The sequence below is a fragment of the Hemiscyllium ocellatum genome, chromosome 2, assembly GCF_020745735.1.
Source record: "Hemiscyllium ocellatum isolate sHemOce1 chromosome 2, sHemOce1.pat.X.cur, whole genome shotgun sequence".
Classification (NCBI taxonomy): Eukaryota; Metazoa; Chordata; class Chondrichthyes; order Orectolobiformes; family Hemiscylliidae; genus Hemiscyllium; species Hemiscyllium ocellatum.
The window spans coordinates 74,816,876-74,830,151 of NC_083402.1; the positions used below are offsets into that span (position 1 = coordinate 74,816,876).

At 40.4% G+C, this 13,276-nt stretch overlaps 1 protein-coding gene across 2 annotated transcripts in view; it reads left to right on the forward strand.

Moving 5' to 3' along the window:
- Positions 1-5,813: 5,813 nt before the first annotated feature.
- prdm6 (PR domain containing 6) overlaps positions 5,814-13,276 on the forward strand; it is a 208,865-nt gene continuing 201,402 nt past the window's right edge. Inside the window, exons 1-3 of one of the 2 annotated variants that reach the window (XM_060844811.1) lie at positions 5,814-5,847; positions 6,441-6,928; positions 12,702-13,006. In XM_060844811.1, the coding sequence (XP_060700794.1) occupies positions 6,457-6,928; positions 12,702-13,006 (777 nt within the window). In that variant the 5' untranslated portion in view covers positions 5,814-5,847; positions 6,441-6,456. Of the gene's footprint in view, positions 5,848-6,093; positions 6,112-6,440; positions 6,929-12,701; positions 13,007-13,276 lie in introns of those variants that run through there. The other variant, XM_060844804.1, reaches the window with a different exon arrangement.

Consider the following 13,276-nt stretch of genomic DNA (forward strand, 5'->3'; position numbering starts at 1 on the left):
TACTATAAGTTCCAACCTGTCGAATTGGAAGTAGGCAAGGGGTTATGTGTGATTACCATCAAAACCTCCAAAAATAACAATGTAAAACCGTCAAATTTTCCGAATGCTCAGATTATTTGCATAATTAAATTGTAATTCATAATTTGTGACCGAGGGAGAAAAGGCAACATATTTGAGGTTATTAAGTCCAATAAAAAAAAGTTGTTGTAAGACAATTTACTGATAGTCATCCGTTCTAGTATGATAGAAACCAGAACACCCCATTTCTAAAGTAGAATCGTATTAGCCAAATGGATCTACTCTGTTTTCTTTATTAGGTTTAGCTGTAGAGAGGTTGCAAGATTTCCCAGAAACTGCTGGGGTCAGATCTCTCAAAGCAGTGAGTTTCGAATCTATGTATCGCTTTCGGACGCCGACCAGTTAGTTCTCCTTTCTTTCATGGTTTTGACAACCGTCAGCGGGTACATTCCACTTCTCCACTTACTCTGTGTTACTTAAAGTGGTAGAAAGGTTTAGCCTGAAGAGCTCCAAGTAATTGTCGGGGTGTGTAAATTGGTCTGCGGCTGACTGGTGCACTCCATTGGTTAACCAGGTGAATTCACCCCAAAAGAAGTTTAACACTTCGAGTGGTGAACACGAAGGATCGAGACAGCTACCGAATCCAACCTACCGGGGCCAAGAACAGGATCTTTTGGATGTCCCAAACTATTCAAGTAATGGACGATGATGTGTATGGAGAAAGCTGACGCATTAAGCACAGCATAAAGTTATCACTTAACGCTTTTTTTTATAGCCGGTACTACACGCGTGAATCGAAGCGAAAGGGTCCAGAGTAACAAACAATTCAACCTGTTCGGGATTGAAGGCCACACAATGGTTCCTAATAAGCCCTTTTGTCGAAAACGTCGATTTTCCTGCTCCTTGGTTGCTGCCTGACCTGCTGTGCTTTTCCAGCATCACTCTAATCTTGACTGTAATTTCCAACATCTGCAGTCCTCACTTTCGCCTTCCTGATAAACGGCGTCTGGTGCTGTTTAAGATGTCTGTTGACACTAACTAGAAGGGAACAAGGTGGCATCAGCCAGGTTAATATCCTTCTCAGTTGTGATAAAGAAAACTTCACATTATAAACTTCAGTTTACAAATCCCAATCTGTCTCATCAAGCTAAGTGTCTCGAGAAACTCCCAGTTAAACCGGAGACCAGACCAGATCAGGATTTATGTACAAAACTGATTAAATTTCAGCCAAGTTGACCAGGGCTGCTGGTGGTAATATTTTCTTGTGTTTTGAAAGTGGTCAGGTGGAGAGGGAGAGAGTGCCTGCTGCTGTTCCCTTTAAGATGTCTACTGGGTGAGGATTTGAAAGTGTGAGGTGCTGCGCCCCCTTGGGTTTGTTCGGTAACTACTTGTGAAACTCAGAGTTTAGGAGCCGGTCACTTCCCCGCTTTCAGAAGAACCATTTCCAGCAACTTGCCGAACTGCGCGTTCGTTACCCGTTTTGCTAAATAACTGAAGTTCGATTTTCTTGGCGCGTTGTGTAATCTACTACATTTATTAACCGGGCTCCGTGTTTTTCTTTTACACGCGTATCACGTTAGGTCAGGTTTTCTGAGATTTGTAATAAATAACGAGAAATGAAAGTCAAAGTAACACCGAGGGAGTCACACCCGATAATTATGATTCCATCCATAGTTGATATTGTTATAAATGAAAGCTTGATAAATTCGATGGTGACGAATTACTCCAATGTGGTTATTGATCGTGTTACTACTGTAACACATCATTCAGTGACACTGGAGTTTTGCAGTATTTTCACATTAATTCTGAATGCAACTGTAATGATCTGTATGATTGCGAGCTTGCACATTGTGTATTTTGATACCAGATGCAGAGAAGGCACAAGTGTATATAGTTTTGGAAGATTACTGATTATAAACCCTCAAAATGTACCGTAAAGCATGAGCCTGAAGTTAAGCACTGTTCTTTCTGATCACTTCTTTAGGATTTCAAAAAGACCTACCAATTAAACCTCGGAATGTAAACCATGGACAGTATTTTTATAACACTGGTGATATATTCTCATCGTTTTACTGTCAATGCAGTGTTCTGAGTATTTGCCCGGACATTAGTCTGTAATATGTTTACTGAATGCTTTCCGCTTGCCTTGATTGGTCTTGCCTTGAAAGCAACAATGTTTGAGATTCACTTTTGTCCACCTTACATTTCCCACAAATTTTGATCACTTACCGTGCAGTGAATTCTTCCGAGCGCGCGCTGAACTTCCCACTGACAGGAAAGAAAAGGCGTGAAGCATTTCGCGTGATGAATGTACACGTTTTACAATAATGTGGAGTTCATGTTTACAAAGAAAAACTGAACTGGATAGAAGGCGGCACCAGTATCCTCCCCGACATTACTTCAAATAAACTGCTGTCGATAATTCTACTGAAACAACTTTATGTTCATTAAAATGGAAACGCACAAACTGTTAGAGAATTTATGTTTGAACTCATGCCTAGCTGAGTGCCGAACATTATCGATACGCTATTTTACCCACCCCCATTCCCGATTGTTTTCGTAGATGGGAAAGTTAGTGAAGAGTGTTGAATTAAACCGCAATATGAAATATATAAGAGCCGGATGCGATTTTATAAAAACTCAGTGTTGGTAATGATAACACAGGGCAGAATGCTTGGAGTATATCATTGTTTACACGCCCGTCGCTTTATACAGTGGATCGTTACATTATGCTCATTAGGTTCATACACGGACAGTAATTATCGTCCCGAACTCATTGACAGGCAAGTTTACAACCTGTTATAGTTTCTCTTTCCATTCTCCACCCAAAATAAGTGCAAATGATGCAAGAGAGTGTGATCTTCATTAATCCCGCCTGAATAAATGTCTGTATTAATGAATTATAAACCCGTGAAGCTGTGACCTTAAAACTATAGTCAGGAGACACCTCGGCCAAGAAAAGCTGTTGAATTCTTTATCGGACTCCTGTCAAAATGAACCGTCTATTTGTCTTGCCCGATCAAGAGAATTAATTAACAAGAAATGCAAACTTTTAATTGGGTGTCAAATGGAATCAGATTTCCTAATAACCAGCAATCCAGATCGAACCCTGCCTCGCTTCTACCTTGTGGGACACGTCAAAAAATTGTGACTTGCTTTGGATATTTTACGCGAGAAAATGATGAATTTCGGTAGTTAATTTATCGATCGCAGCTCCCATTCCCGCATGTTTTATTTTAGAAGTCATTAATCAATGAAGAAAAACATGAGTGTGCTCCCTGCAATTTAATACACTGAGCCTTATTTCAGTCCAACAAATTTGCTTGGAATATTTACATCGATTGCAGATTTGTACATGCACGCACACACATACATAAACGCACATCTGATAACACGATCGCTTTAGAGGCGGACAAAACCAGTCTAGGTGTGATCATTTTTAACATCCAAAGCTTTTTTTTACTTAGCCTAAATCATAATTGTTACAAAAAAAGGTCCTTTCTTTCTTTTTGCATAATGACTTACAGAAAACTAGCATGCCCAATAAACGAAATATAATTTGAATATTAATTTCACGTTATCAGATTGGATAAATCATCAATCAAGTAAATGTCAGCGCAGTGCTAAATGTGAGGGATACGATGCATTGCAGCAATTAGACTTTGCTTAAATAAATTTACATTTTTCTTGCTATAATCGACAGAATGCATTAGCAAACTGACCTGGCTGTTGTTGGACACTGACAAACAGACGGACGTGGAAGACTTTGCAATTTCTCCCAGAGGACGCTTCTTAATCAGACTGCTAGTGAGCTGCTTTATTGCTCTTTGCCTCCCAAGTTCAAAAAGTCCCTGATGAAAACGGGTTTTATTCCACCATCCCACCCCACCACCCCGCTCCCGACACACTATATTGTTCTTTTATTTTTTTTAATTGAAATAGGATTTGTAAAGGTGACAAAACTGAATGTTGTGGGCAGCAGACTGACAATGGTATTACAAAGCAACAAGATAGACCTTATCTACTTGGTTAACGCCCATGAATTGCTGGAATAGTTATTGTGTGATTAGTGGGTCCCAAGTGAGTACAAAATCTCGACACGCTGCATTTATATTCCACATCGTGCAGCGTGCTATTACACATATTACACACGCTCTGATCTGTATCAGAGAGGAGCCCAACAGACGATGTCTAAAACAACCGCGAATCTTGGACGTAGTGGCAAACATTTTGTTTTAGATTCCGTTTATTCTCCTAATTGAGTCGATCACATGCATGTGATGAACATGACAACATAATGTAACTAAACCCTGATAAGGAAAGGGGTCACCGACCCTCACTTTGTTTCCATATCAGTGATGATATTTGCTCTATGATCTCCCACAAGCTTCTTGTAGCACTTGGTGTATTATTTTATAATATAAAAAGGAATGGGAAATAAATCGCATGAACTCGAAAAGATCTATTTACAATGAAATGCCAATATATCACCAGCTATTTGACTGTTTCATAAATAACGATCTCTGCTGCAGAACTCAATACTCATGGTGTCTAGCGCAGTGCAATAACATAGGACGCACCATTAGTCGTTGCTTTAATAATCTCTAAGTTCAGAGTTCAGAGTATTTTGGAATCACGTTGGCATAATACATTCTTTTAAGTGAAGCAAATTTTTCATAGTCAACTTTATTTCGCACCAAAATTCCTTTCCGCGTGATTGTGTTTGTCTTTTCGCTCAGTGTTATCAATCTATGGACTAGATGACGGACGACCCTGTCAAAATGACGCCAGTCAAAACATTTCCAGCGCTGCCCCACTGGAGTTAGGAGAATATGCACCGTATTAGATAGAGACATAATCCAAACACACCAGCGATTTTCTCAGAATCTGCTCCTTTTGTTGGGGAATGACTGCAACACGAACCTGAGTATTCCCTTTACCTGCGTCACCTCCGTGTGCTGGAAGACTTAAATGGCGCTGTGCAAAACATTGCCTGCATGGCATCACCTGGGTAAAGGAAACTAGTCAAAAACAAAAGATAGAACAAAACGTGGACCAAGAGAAGGAAAGTTAAAGACGAGGAAAACACGCACGAGGACATTCGTGGGAGGAAAGGATAGAGAAATAGAGACCTAAACACGCAAACTGTGCTGATAGTAGGGACTACAGACTGGAAGAGAGAAAAATATATAAACTTTACGATGAAACTTTCCTGGATATATTCTGGCCTGGGTTATCCAAAGCCATCTACTCAACATTCACACCTACTGCTCTCCTTTTGTTCCATCCCTGTGACTTCTTCCCAATGTTTTTCTGAATTAGAATTAAAACAGCAAATACATGGGACATCTTGATGCCCAGTAATTCGGGCATTAGATTGTGTGTGCACATTGTTGAAGTAGATTAAAACCAGATTTTAAAACTCTATTTGCCACAAGTTATGCAAATTGACTAACTCCCAGGAGTGTTTGCTATGCTGTCAGGTTTAAGTGTTAGCTTTAGAGAAATGCTCTAACATGTGGTTGACATGGCTGGGGTTTGTGTGTAATGGGGTGTGGTTACTTTCCAGTTTTCATCAACGTTACATTCCCCCCTCCCCCGTCCACTGCCAAATCTGTGCTGTCGTAAAAAACCACGTGTCCTGCTCCAAGTCAGACTGTAAACGTTACAGGGACCTCATAGATGAACACAATCCCGTGGCTCGAATCTAACGCACGGAGATTCCCACATAATAACCGTCCTTTTAGGATAAATGCGGAAGTAGACTCATAGAAAGCACGGCGCTTCTGTTCTAACAGTCGGAACGCTGATTGGAATAACATCTCGTAGGTAAGTCATGCAAAAGCGGTCTCCCACGGCGGTGTATTATAATTGCACAGAAGGACGTCAGTTCCAAGTTGGGCAGTTGGTCCACGGCTCCTGCAAGTTTTCTCCAAGTTGTTACGTTATAAGGTACTTCTAAGAAAAAGCCGGAGAGAAAAGACAGTGTCACACCCTGACATTCAGGCGGTGTCTAGACTCTTAGTAACTGAAGCGAAACTAAATCCATGTGTTTTCAAAATGCCACTTTGTCATATGACATTTTGGATTCCTGCTACTTTTAGTGCGTTGTGTTAGAGAATCGTACAATACTTTATAATTTATTTGACCTGTCACTTGAAGTGTAGAAGCGGGCCGTTCATAGATTCAAACTCGGTGTAGTTCAGTATCTGGATGTAACACAACTTACAGTTCATCACCGCTCCCGCTAAAGCCTGTTTGCGCCGAGATAACGTCAGAATGTTAAACAACATATTCCTCATAAACATTTCATTTTATATCTTGCGAATAAAATCTAAGGACATGCCTGCTAAAGAATAACTTCTGAAAGTCAGTTGTGCGCAAGCTATGCTTAGTGACTGTATTTGTTGTTATTATTAAAGTTGGAAGTCTATTGAGATGATGAAGCCCAGCGAGACCAGTGGATCCGCTTTCCTGAAGGTCGACCCTGCCTACATGCAACACTGGAAGCAGCTTTTCCCCCAGACACAGCTGAAAGTCGGCTCCCTGACAGTGATTCCCAGTCAGCTCCAGTCACTCGATAGAGCTGGCCCGGCGAACGACAGCCTCCGCCAGCACTCTGCACCTCTCACCTCCTCATCCGCCTCCTCGTCCTCTTCTTCGGCGTGTTCCCTGTCTTTCTCCGGCTTGACCCCGGTCTCGGTGCCGCAGATCTCGGTGCTGGGGCAGCGCCCGGTTTCTGATCCGCCCTCGGCGCTCAACGGCAACCAAGGCAAAGAACTGTGCTCCTCGGGGCCGGAGAGGATCCCGCCATTCTCCTTCACAACAGAAGACCTGGACTATTACCTGTACGGGCAGCAGAGAATGGAGATCATCCCAGTCAACAACCATACCACAGACCCCAATAACCGTGAGTAAATCATATCTCTCACTCTCCAATATACCGCCTGTCATACCTCCCTCCCCAGAACTTTAACAAAGGAAATAGATTTCAAATTGCAACACAGACCGAACAGATTGTCAAGTAGGTGGAACATTTGATTCACTCAGTTAGAAAGTTTATCCCAACATACTGCAGCACAGTTAGATAATAATGGACCAAAGCCGGATCACAAATTTCCTGCAATCACATATAAGGAGTCTCCCAGACAATATTCCCAGCCCTTGACGTACAAAGTTTTGATTTGATTTTCAAAATGCCTGTATAAAGTTTTCACCAGCTCTCCCGGCCCAATATCAAATCAAAGGCGATTGGTTTGAAGCGAAATTGGAACAATATGCGGCGTAAATCCATCATTTTTTTAAAAAAGGAGTACCATAGTGCTTGACACCCTGAAGATGCTGCCTTATTGTGGTTTGGCTTGAAACTCGACCGAATCAAACATCCCCTTTCCCGGAATCAATAAGAGAGATTGCCAAGTGCCAGAAGTCGCTCTTTAGCATAGGCTCTGCTTGGAGCCATCCTTCCTAGCGTTTCTACAAACTGGTGCTCAGGCATTTCTTAAAAATCCAACGAAGAGGTCAAAACAAGTGAAAACATCCCTCAGTCCTATGAAAAGTTTTTTTTCAGGTAAATTATCCCAAACTGTTTGACCAATAATACAGACCAATTCGCAAAAACATCAAAATAGTGGCAGTTTAACATACCAGCAAACTGAAAAAAAGTCTTCAGACAGCTTGCAAATACCGAATGCAGTAAAGCGCAATTTGACATGGAATATGCCTGAGTCAGAGGCGAGACACAAATCCAAAAGACAGCAAAGAGTTGAAGACACTCTTTTTCGCTAAGATTAATGGGCTTCATAATTAAAGCCCTGGTTTAAATAGGTGTTTGAAAACTCTGCACAGGATAAAACTAAACGTGATTTTAGTTCAGCCCTAAGGTTAAGACATACATTTTTTAAAATTAAAAAACCCTCTCACTTTGAAAGGCTCCGATTGTTCCAGCTGGCACCTTTTACTTCAAAACAGTGGAACATTTAAACTAGTTGATAGGGATGTGGATGCAGGAGTATAATTCCATCATCTTCAGACTCGAGCCAAACATTTGTTTTCTGGAATCCATAGATACTTTTCTGTTTGATCGATTTTTTTTTCTCAACAGCTAAGCTGAGATAACTCATTTCATATATACAACAGCTTGGATGAATGAGCAAGATCCTTATAGATGCTGAGGTAAACAGAAACCAGTGAAAGATTTTACTGTTAAGACTGGGATGGATCCTGAAGTTACAGAATTAACTGATAACCGTCAACCAACTTCCCTTCCCTGAATTCTTTCAACAACTGCAAATAAAGTAACCCAAAATATCGAAGGTGTCAAATTAGCACATATTCTTCATAAACTAAGCGGTCATTTCAAGAATGGCTACCTTCTCTAACTATAGCTTTATTATCCATATTTCCTTTGGTTGAAAGGTGGTAAATGTTTATTTAACGTGATAAAATGGTCCATCAGCACTAATCTCCGTCGATAACTGCCACACAAAGATGAGCGATGAGCGGACAAGACACAATTAATTGCCACTAGTTTTCTGGAGAAAGCTCGCCGAATCGACTGTATCAGGGCACCGATCGATCGCCTCAGAGATGCTATTCATCATCTCGGTATTGTTTGGGTCTCTTAGGGACCAGCCGTAGTTTTATCTAAAAATCCTATCTGTCTTTCTTCACCCCGCCCCCCCACCCCACCCCCACCCCCCCCCAAACTCCGTCAACCTGGTAAAATCCAATCAGCTACCCACCGTACAGCCCCAGTCCTCTGTGTAACTAGGAACACACCAAGTATTGGTAGGAAACACAGCAAGACGCATTCGAGTGAAGAAGTACTCACAGGACAACTGTTTACTCCAGTTGCATTGCAATCTGAGAGAACATATTTTGATATTTATATAATTCTAATGTTATTTGCATAATTAATACAGTATGTCTCCGATCTAATTTATATATTTTTATATAAAACATATCATGATCGTTCTGATAGAAACTTATCAAACGACTTACAATTTGGAATTTATGCTTTGGAGCAGAGACCATTGCCTCATTAATGAATATATGGGCGGATAGGTTGCAAATATATTAATCTGCCAATTCAATACAATCTTGTATTGACAGCAAAACAAAATTATTCAGTCGAATGACGTTCTAATATTGAGTATTTGGTAATACATCTATCTAATAGACAAATGCTTTTTTGTGCCACTTGTATTTTGTTCTGTGTAATTTCCCTGTCGCCTCAGATTAACCACACAGCGTGTGTGATATATAATAGCTCACAACTTCAAATAAGTAAGAATATCGACATTGTTCTTTTAAAAAAATATCGCTTTCAAAGTGATCACGAAGGTTGAACTGTGGGTGCAGATCATGTTGACCAGAGATTAAACATAGAGGAACTTTGCTTACTGTTACTTTACTCATTTACAGTTAGTAGTGGGAATATTTCATCTGCACAGTCCTGTCTGTATGAAAACTAACGGGAAGAAATTTTTAAAAATCCAAAGGAAAACCGTATTTTGACATGAGGGCAGCTTTCTGAGTAATTCAGGTTATTCCTGTCTCACTGTCTAGTTAGAAGGAAGTGTCCAAGCAATGCTTGACAAAAATGTAGGACTCTTAAAAAGTTTCACTACGAGTTTAGGGAAGAATCTGCAATCCTGAAATTTAATTCAATTAAAACATTTTGTTTCCACTCAGCATATGGTCGGGAGACGGAACCTCCAAGTGTACAATGTATTGGAACTTTTAAACCATTTTGACTGCAGTAAACCACGTATATATAGAGCAATTGTCCACAGTCTAGGGCTTGTAGCTCCCCCGTGCTGAATGGCTGTACATGTTTTGGATGATTGTCGTACAAGACACGATGCATAGATTGTCTTGAACGAAACAGTACTGTGTCGCCCTATTAAACTCTGGACTTCAAAACTCGGAGTTGCTGATGTTGTTTCTGTGTGGTTTCAGACAGAGGACACGACAATAATAGCGGGTTCAATAAGCATGTTTAACCGAGTGTTTCCCACTCTTATATTGTAACCAACACACATAATAATCTAAAATATCTGAGACTGTTGGACATAATTTATTTAACATCAAAAATCATTGACAGTATTGTACGGAAATATTACAACATCTTCAATCAAAGTTAAAATGAGTTATGTGTGTGTTTGTCGGGGATGTGAGTATGTGACCATGCTTGTTTATTTGCATTTATATATTTTTTAAAAACTCAACAATTTAATGGAAATCTCTAGTTTAACCCAACAGTTTTAATGCTGTAAACTTTGAGCTGAGAAGGAAAACTTGGGACGGGCGCTAGCTCATGTGGGTTAGAAAAGAGACTCAGTTTTGTGAAAAAGTTGAGGAACAGCCAGGGAAGGAATAGGCGAGAGTTTCGATTGGTTCCAGTCCTGTTCTGACTGTCCTTTTCCCATTCACAAAAAAAAGCTTCGATAGCTCAACACGACCACACCAAGGAGTTTCCATCCATCAGGCATGTGCAGTCAGAGCAACAAACCTACAGAGACAAGGCTGAGTGGCAAATTCTGTTGCACATCGGTATACATTGTCAGTCCACTACTGATTGGATAAACCGCAGTGTTTACTGGTTTAGCTTCGCACCGTCACTGTCCTTTCTACAGCATCTTATAAGTCACTTGGACTTTTTAATTGTTAAAATCTATGTTTATAGCTCATTCAGAACACAATTTATAAACCCCAAAGTCCACACAATTCGCTGTCTGAAGAATTTTGAGAGTGCAAAGCAACTTATTTCAAACGTTCCCGCCGAGAATCGCGCTCAATCGGGATTCTGACAATTAAAATATGTCGGCTGGATTCTAGTTCGACAGTAAAATGAATTGTTGGATTTGGAAGAATGTCATCAATCAATCGTGTCGAGTTACTAGTTTTGGAAATTAATTACATTGAGAAACAAGCTCTCTCTATTTTAAATAAGGAAATAATGCATTTGCCGTGACCTCACATTCTGGGCAATGGGACATGCCCGAATAATTTCTCGCGCATCTTTGTGTCCGAAACTGTTGCTGAATTCATAATAGTAAGCCATTTATCATAGCCAAGCCATTTATGACACATTTCTTGCTGCTTTAGAGATTGGATTAAGATGTCCTCCCGTCACGTTGCGAGGATCGTGGCAATTTCTCCTGAGTATATTCCCAAGTTTCCAAATCAAAGAGAAACAATTAAAACCGCGCCTAAAACCGTGTTAGAATACTTCAACACATTGCTATCTGCCAGCATCTTCCCGCCGCCCCCAAAGAATTAAATATGATACTCGTGCTCTGCAATAAGGTACTTAGCGACTGCAAAATGCAGAATAATTTGTAGGAAGATTGGCAGCACGACACTGTTGTATGGCTTAATTGAAGAACTCCTCGGTGTGGACGGAGAGGTTAATTCGTGTACATACTGCATCCCTGGATAATGCAATATTACAGACTGCAACCCTCTCAATGAAACAGGAAAACATGCAAATTAAATCAGCTCTGTAGAAAGGTGTTTTTTTCATACTTTCGGCATAAACTATTATATAGCGATAGACAGGTAGCAGTTACTGAGAAAAGTCTTTGCTTCCAAATGTAAATACTACAATGTACGTAAGTGATCAATTAAAACAATTATCCAGGACAGGATTTGGGAATGACATTTTTAAGAAAAAAACTATAAAGCTCTTAATGTTTATATTTAGTTGAAGATGTGACTGGGATGTAGCTCTCCATTTGATTTTAGACTTTTTACTGGTGAACAATACAAGGGAACGTGACTTTTTTCTAAACGCTTGAAGAAACCGAAACAAATGCTTCCATTTTTGCCTTTACAAAAAAAATGACGATGTCTGTACGCCGTCTGAATTGCTGAAGTCTGTATAATAAATAGTCTTTAACTCTTGTTGTAAATCGCAATAAGCTGAGTAAGGAATAAGTTGACATTTGCTGTTTCCTGCTGTCTCCTTTCACTAATCGACTGTCTCGGTCTCCCCCCTTACAACCCTTTTCATCAGCCTTGATAGTTGGCACGTATTCTAACCTCATATCTTCCTCACTACTCAGTTAGTTCAATCTCCACTCTCAGACCGTTCATTCTAATCTGACCTTCCTTCTTGCTGTCTAGTTTAGCCTGCCCCTCTAAATTACCACTAAGGATTGAATGAAGCATCTTCAGTTCCTTGGTTCCTCACCTTATCTTGCTCACTCCCTCACCTTCAAGTGTAGCTCATTGCTAATGATCTGCCTTTCTACCCAACATTTACTACATTTTAAAAATGTATGGCAAGGAGTACTTTGAGAGGTTTCAATATGAAAGACATTGCAAAAATCTAATTATAATTATTAGTACAGTAGTGGTCTGTACCTCTTCTTTCCCAGTTCTTCTTTCTAGCTGATTAGGGTAACCCATTGTCTATCTGTTCTTCTTTCTTTGCCATTCAATGAAATACATCAGCCCACTTACCACTCAGCCAAACTTGCCCTTTCACTCATGACTTGATTTAACGTATTTTGCTCTCTGTCTAACCACCTTTCAGTCCAACCTCCTTTCTTTGCTGCCAGATTAACCTATGACCCTGTTCTGGTCTCTAAGTCTAATCCATGCCCGTTCCACTATCTTTTAGACTAAGTGGTTTTTCCTTCACCGATTAGTCTAAATTGTCCTTCTCTCCTTAGGCTGTGACATGTGTGCTGACAATCGGAATGGTGAGTGCCCAATGCATGGGCCACTACACTCACTACGTCGCCTAGTGGGTACAAGCAGCAGTGCAGCTGCACCTCCACCTGATGTGCCATGTGGCCTGCGTGAGTTGCCACGCGAAGTGTGCTTATGTACAAGCACCGTGCCAGGCCTGGGCTATGGCATCTGTGCAGCACAACGCATTCCACAGGGGACCTGGCTTGGGCCTTACCAGGGAGTTGCCATCTCCAGAGAAAAAGTACAAGTTGGAGCTCTCAGGAACAGTCGTCATCTCTGGGAGGTAAGAAGGAATTGACCTCAAACTTCTTGAACATTAGCATGTTTTGTACCATTCATCCATTAATTTGCATTGTAAATGTTGCATCAAAGCTACAACATGGCCGTGCAATAGAATAAGATGTTATACACAATAATATTGTATGTATGATATATATTTGTATGAAATATATTGTTTGTATGAAATATCTTGAGTGTTGTTGAATTTGACATCACACTCTAATGACAAGAATGACCTTTTAATGACAAAGTTTTTGACATTCTCATCAAAACA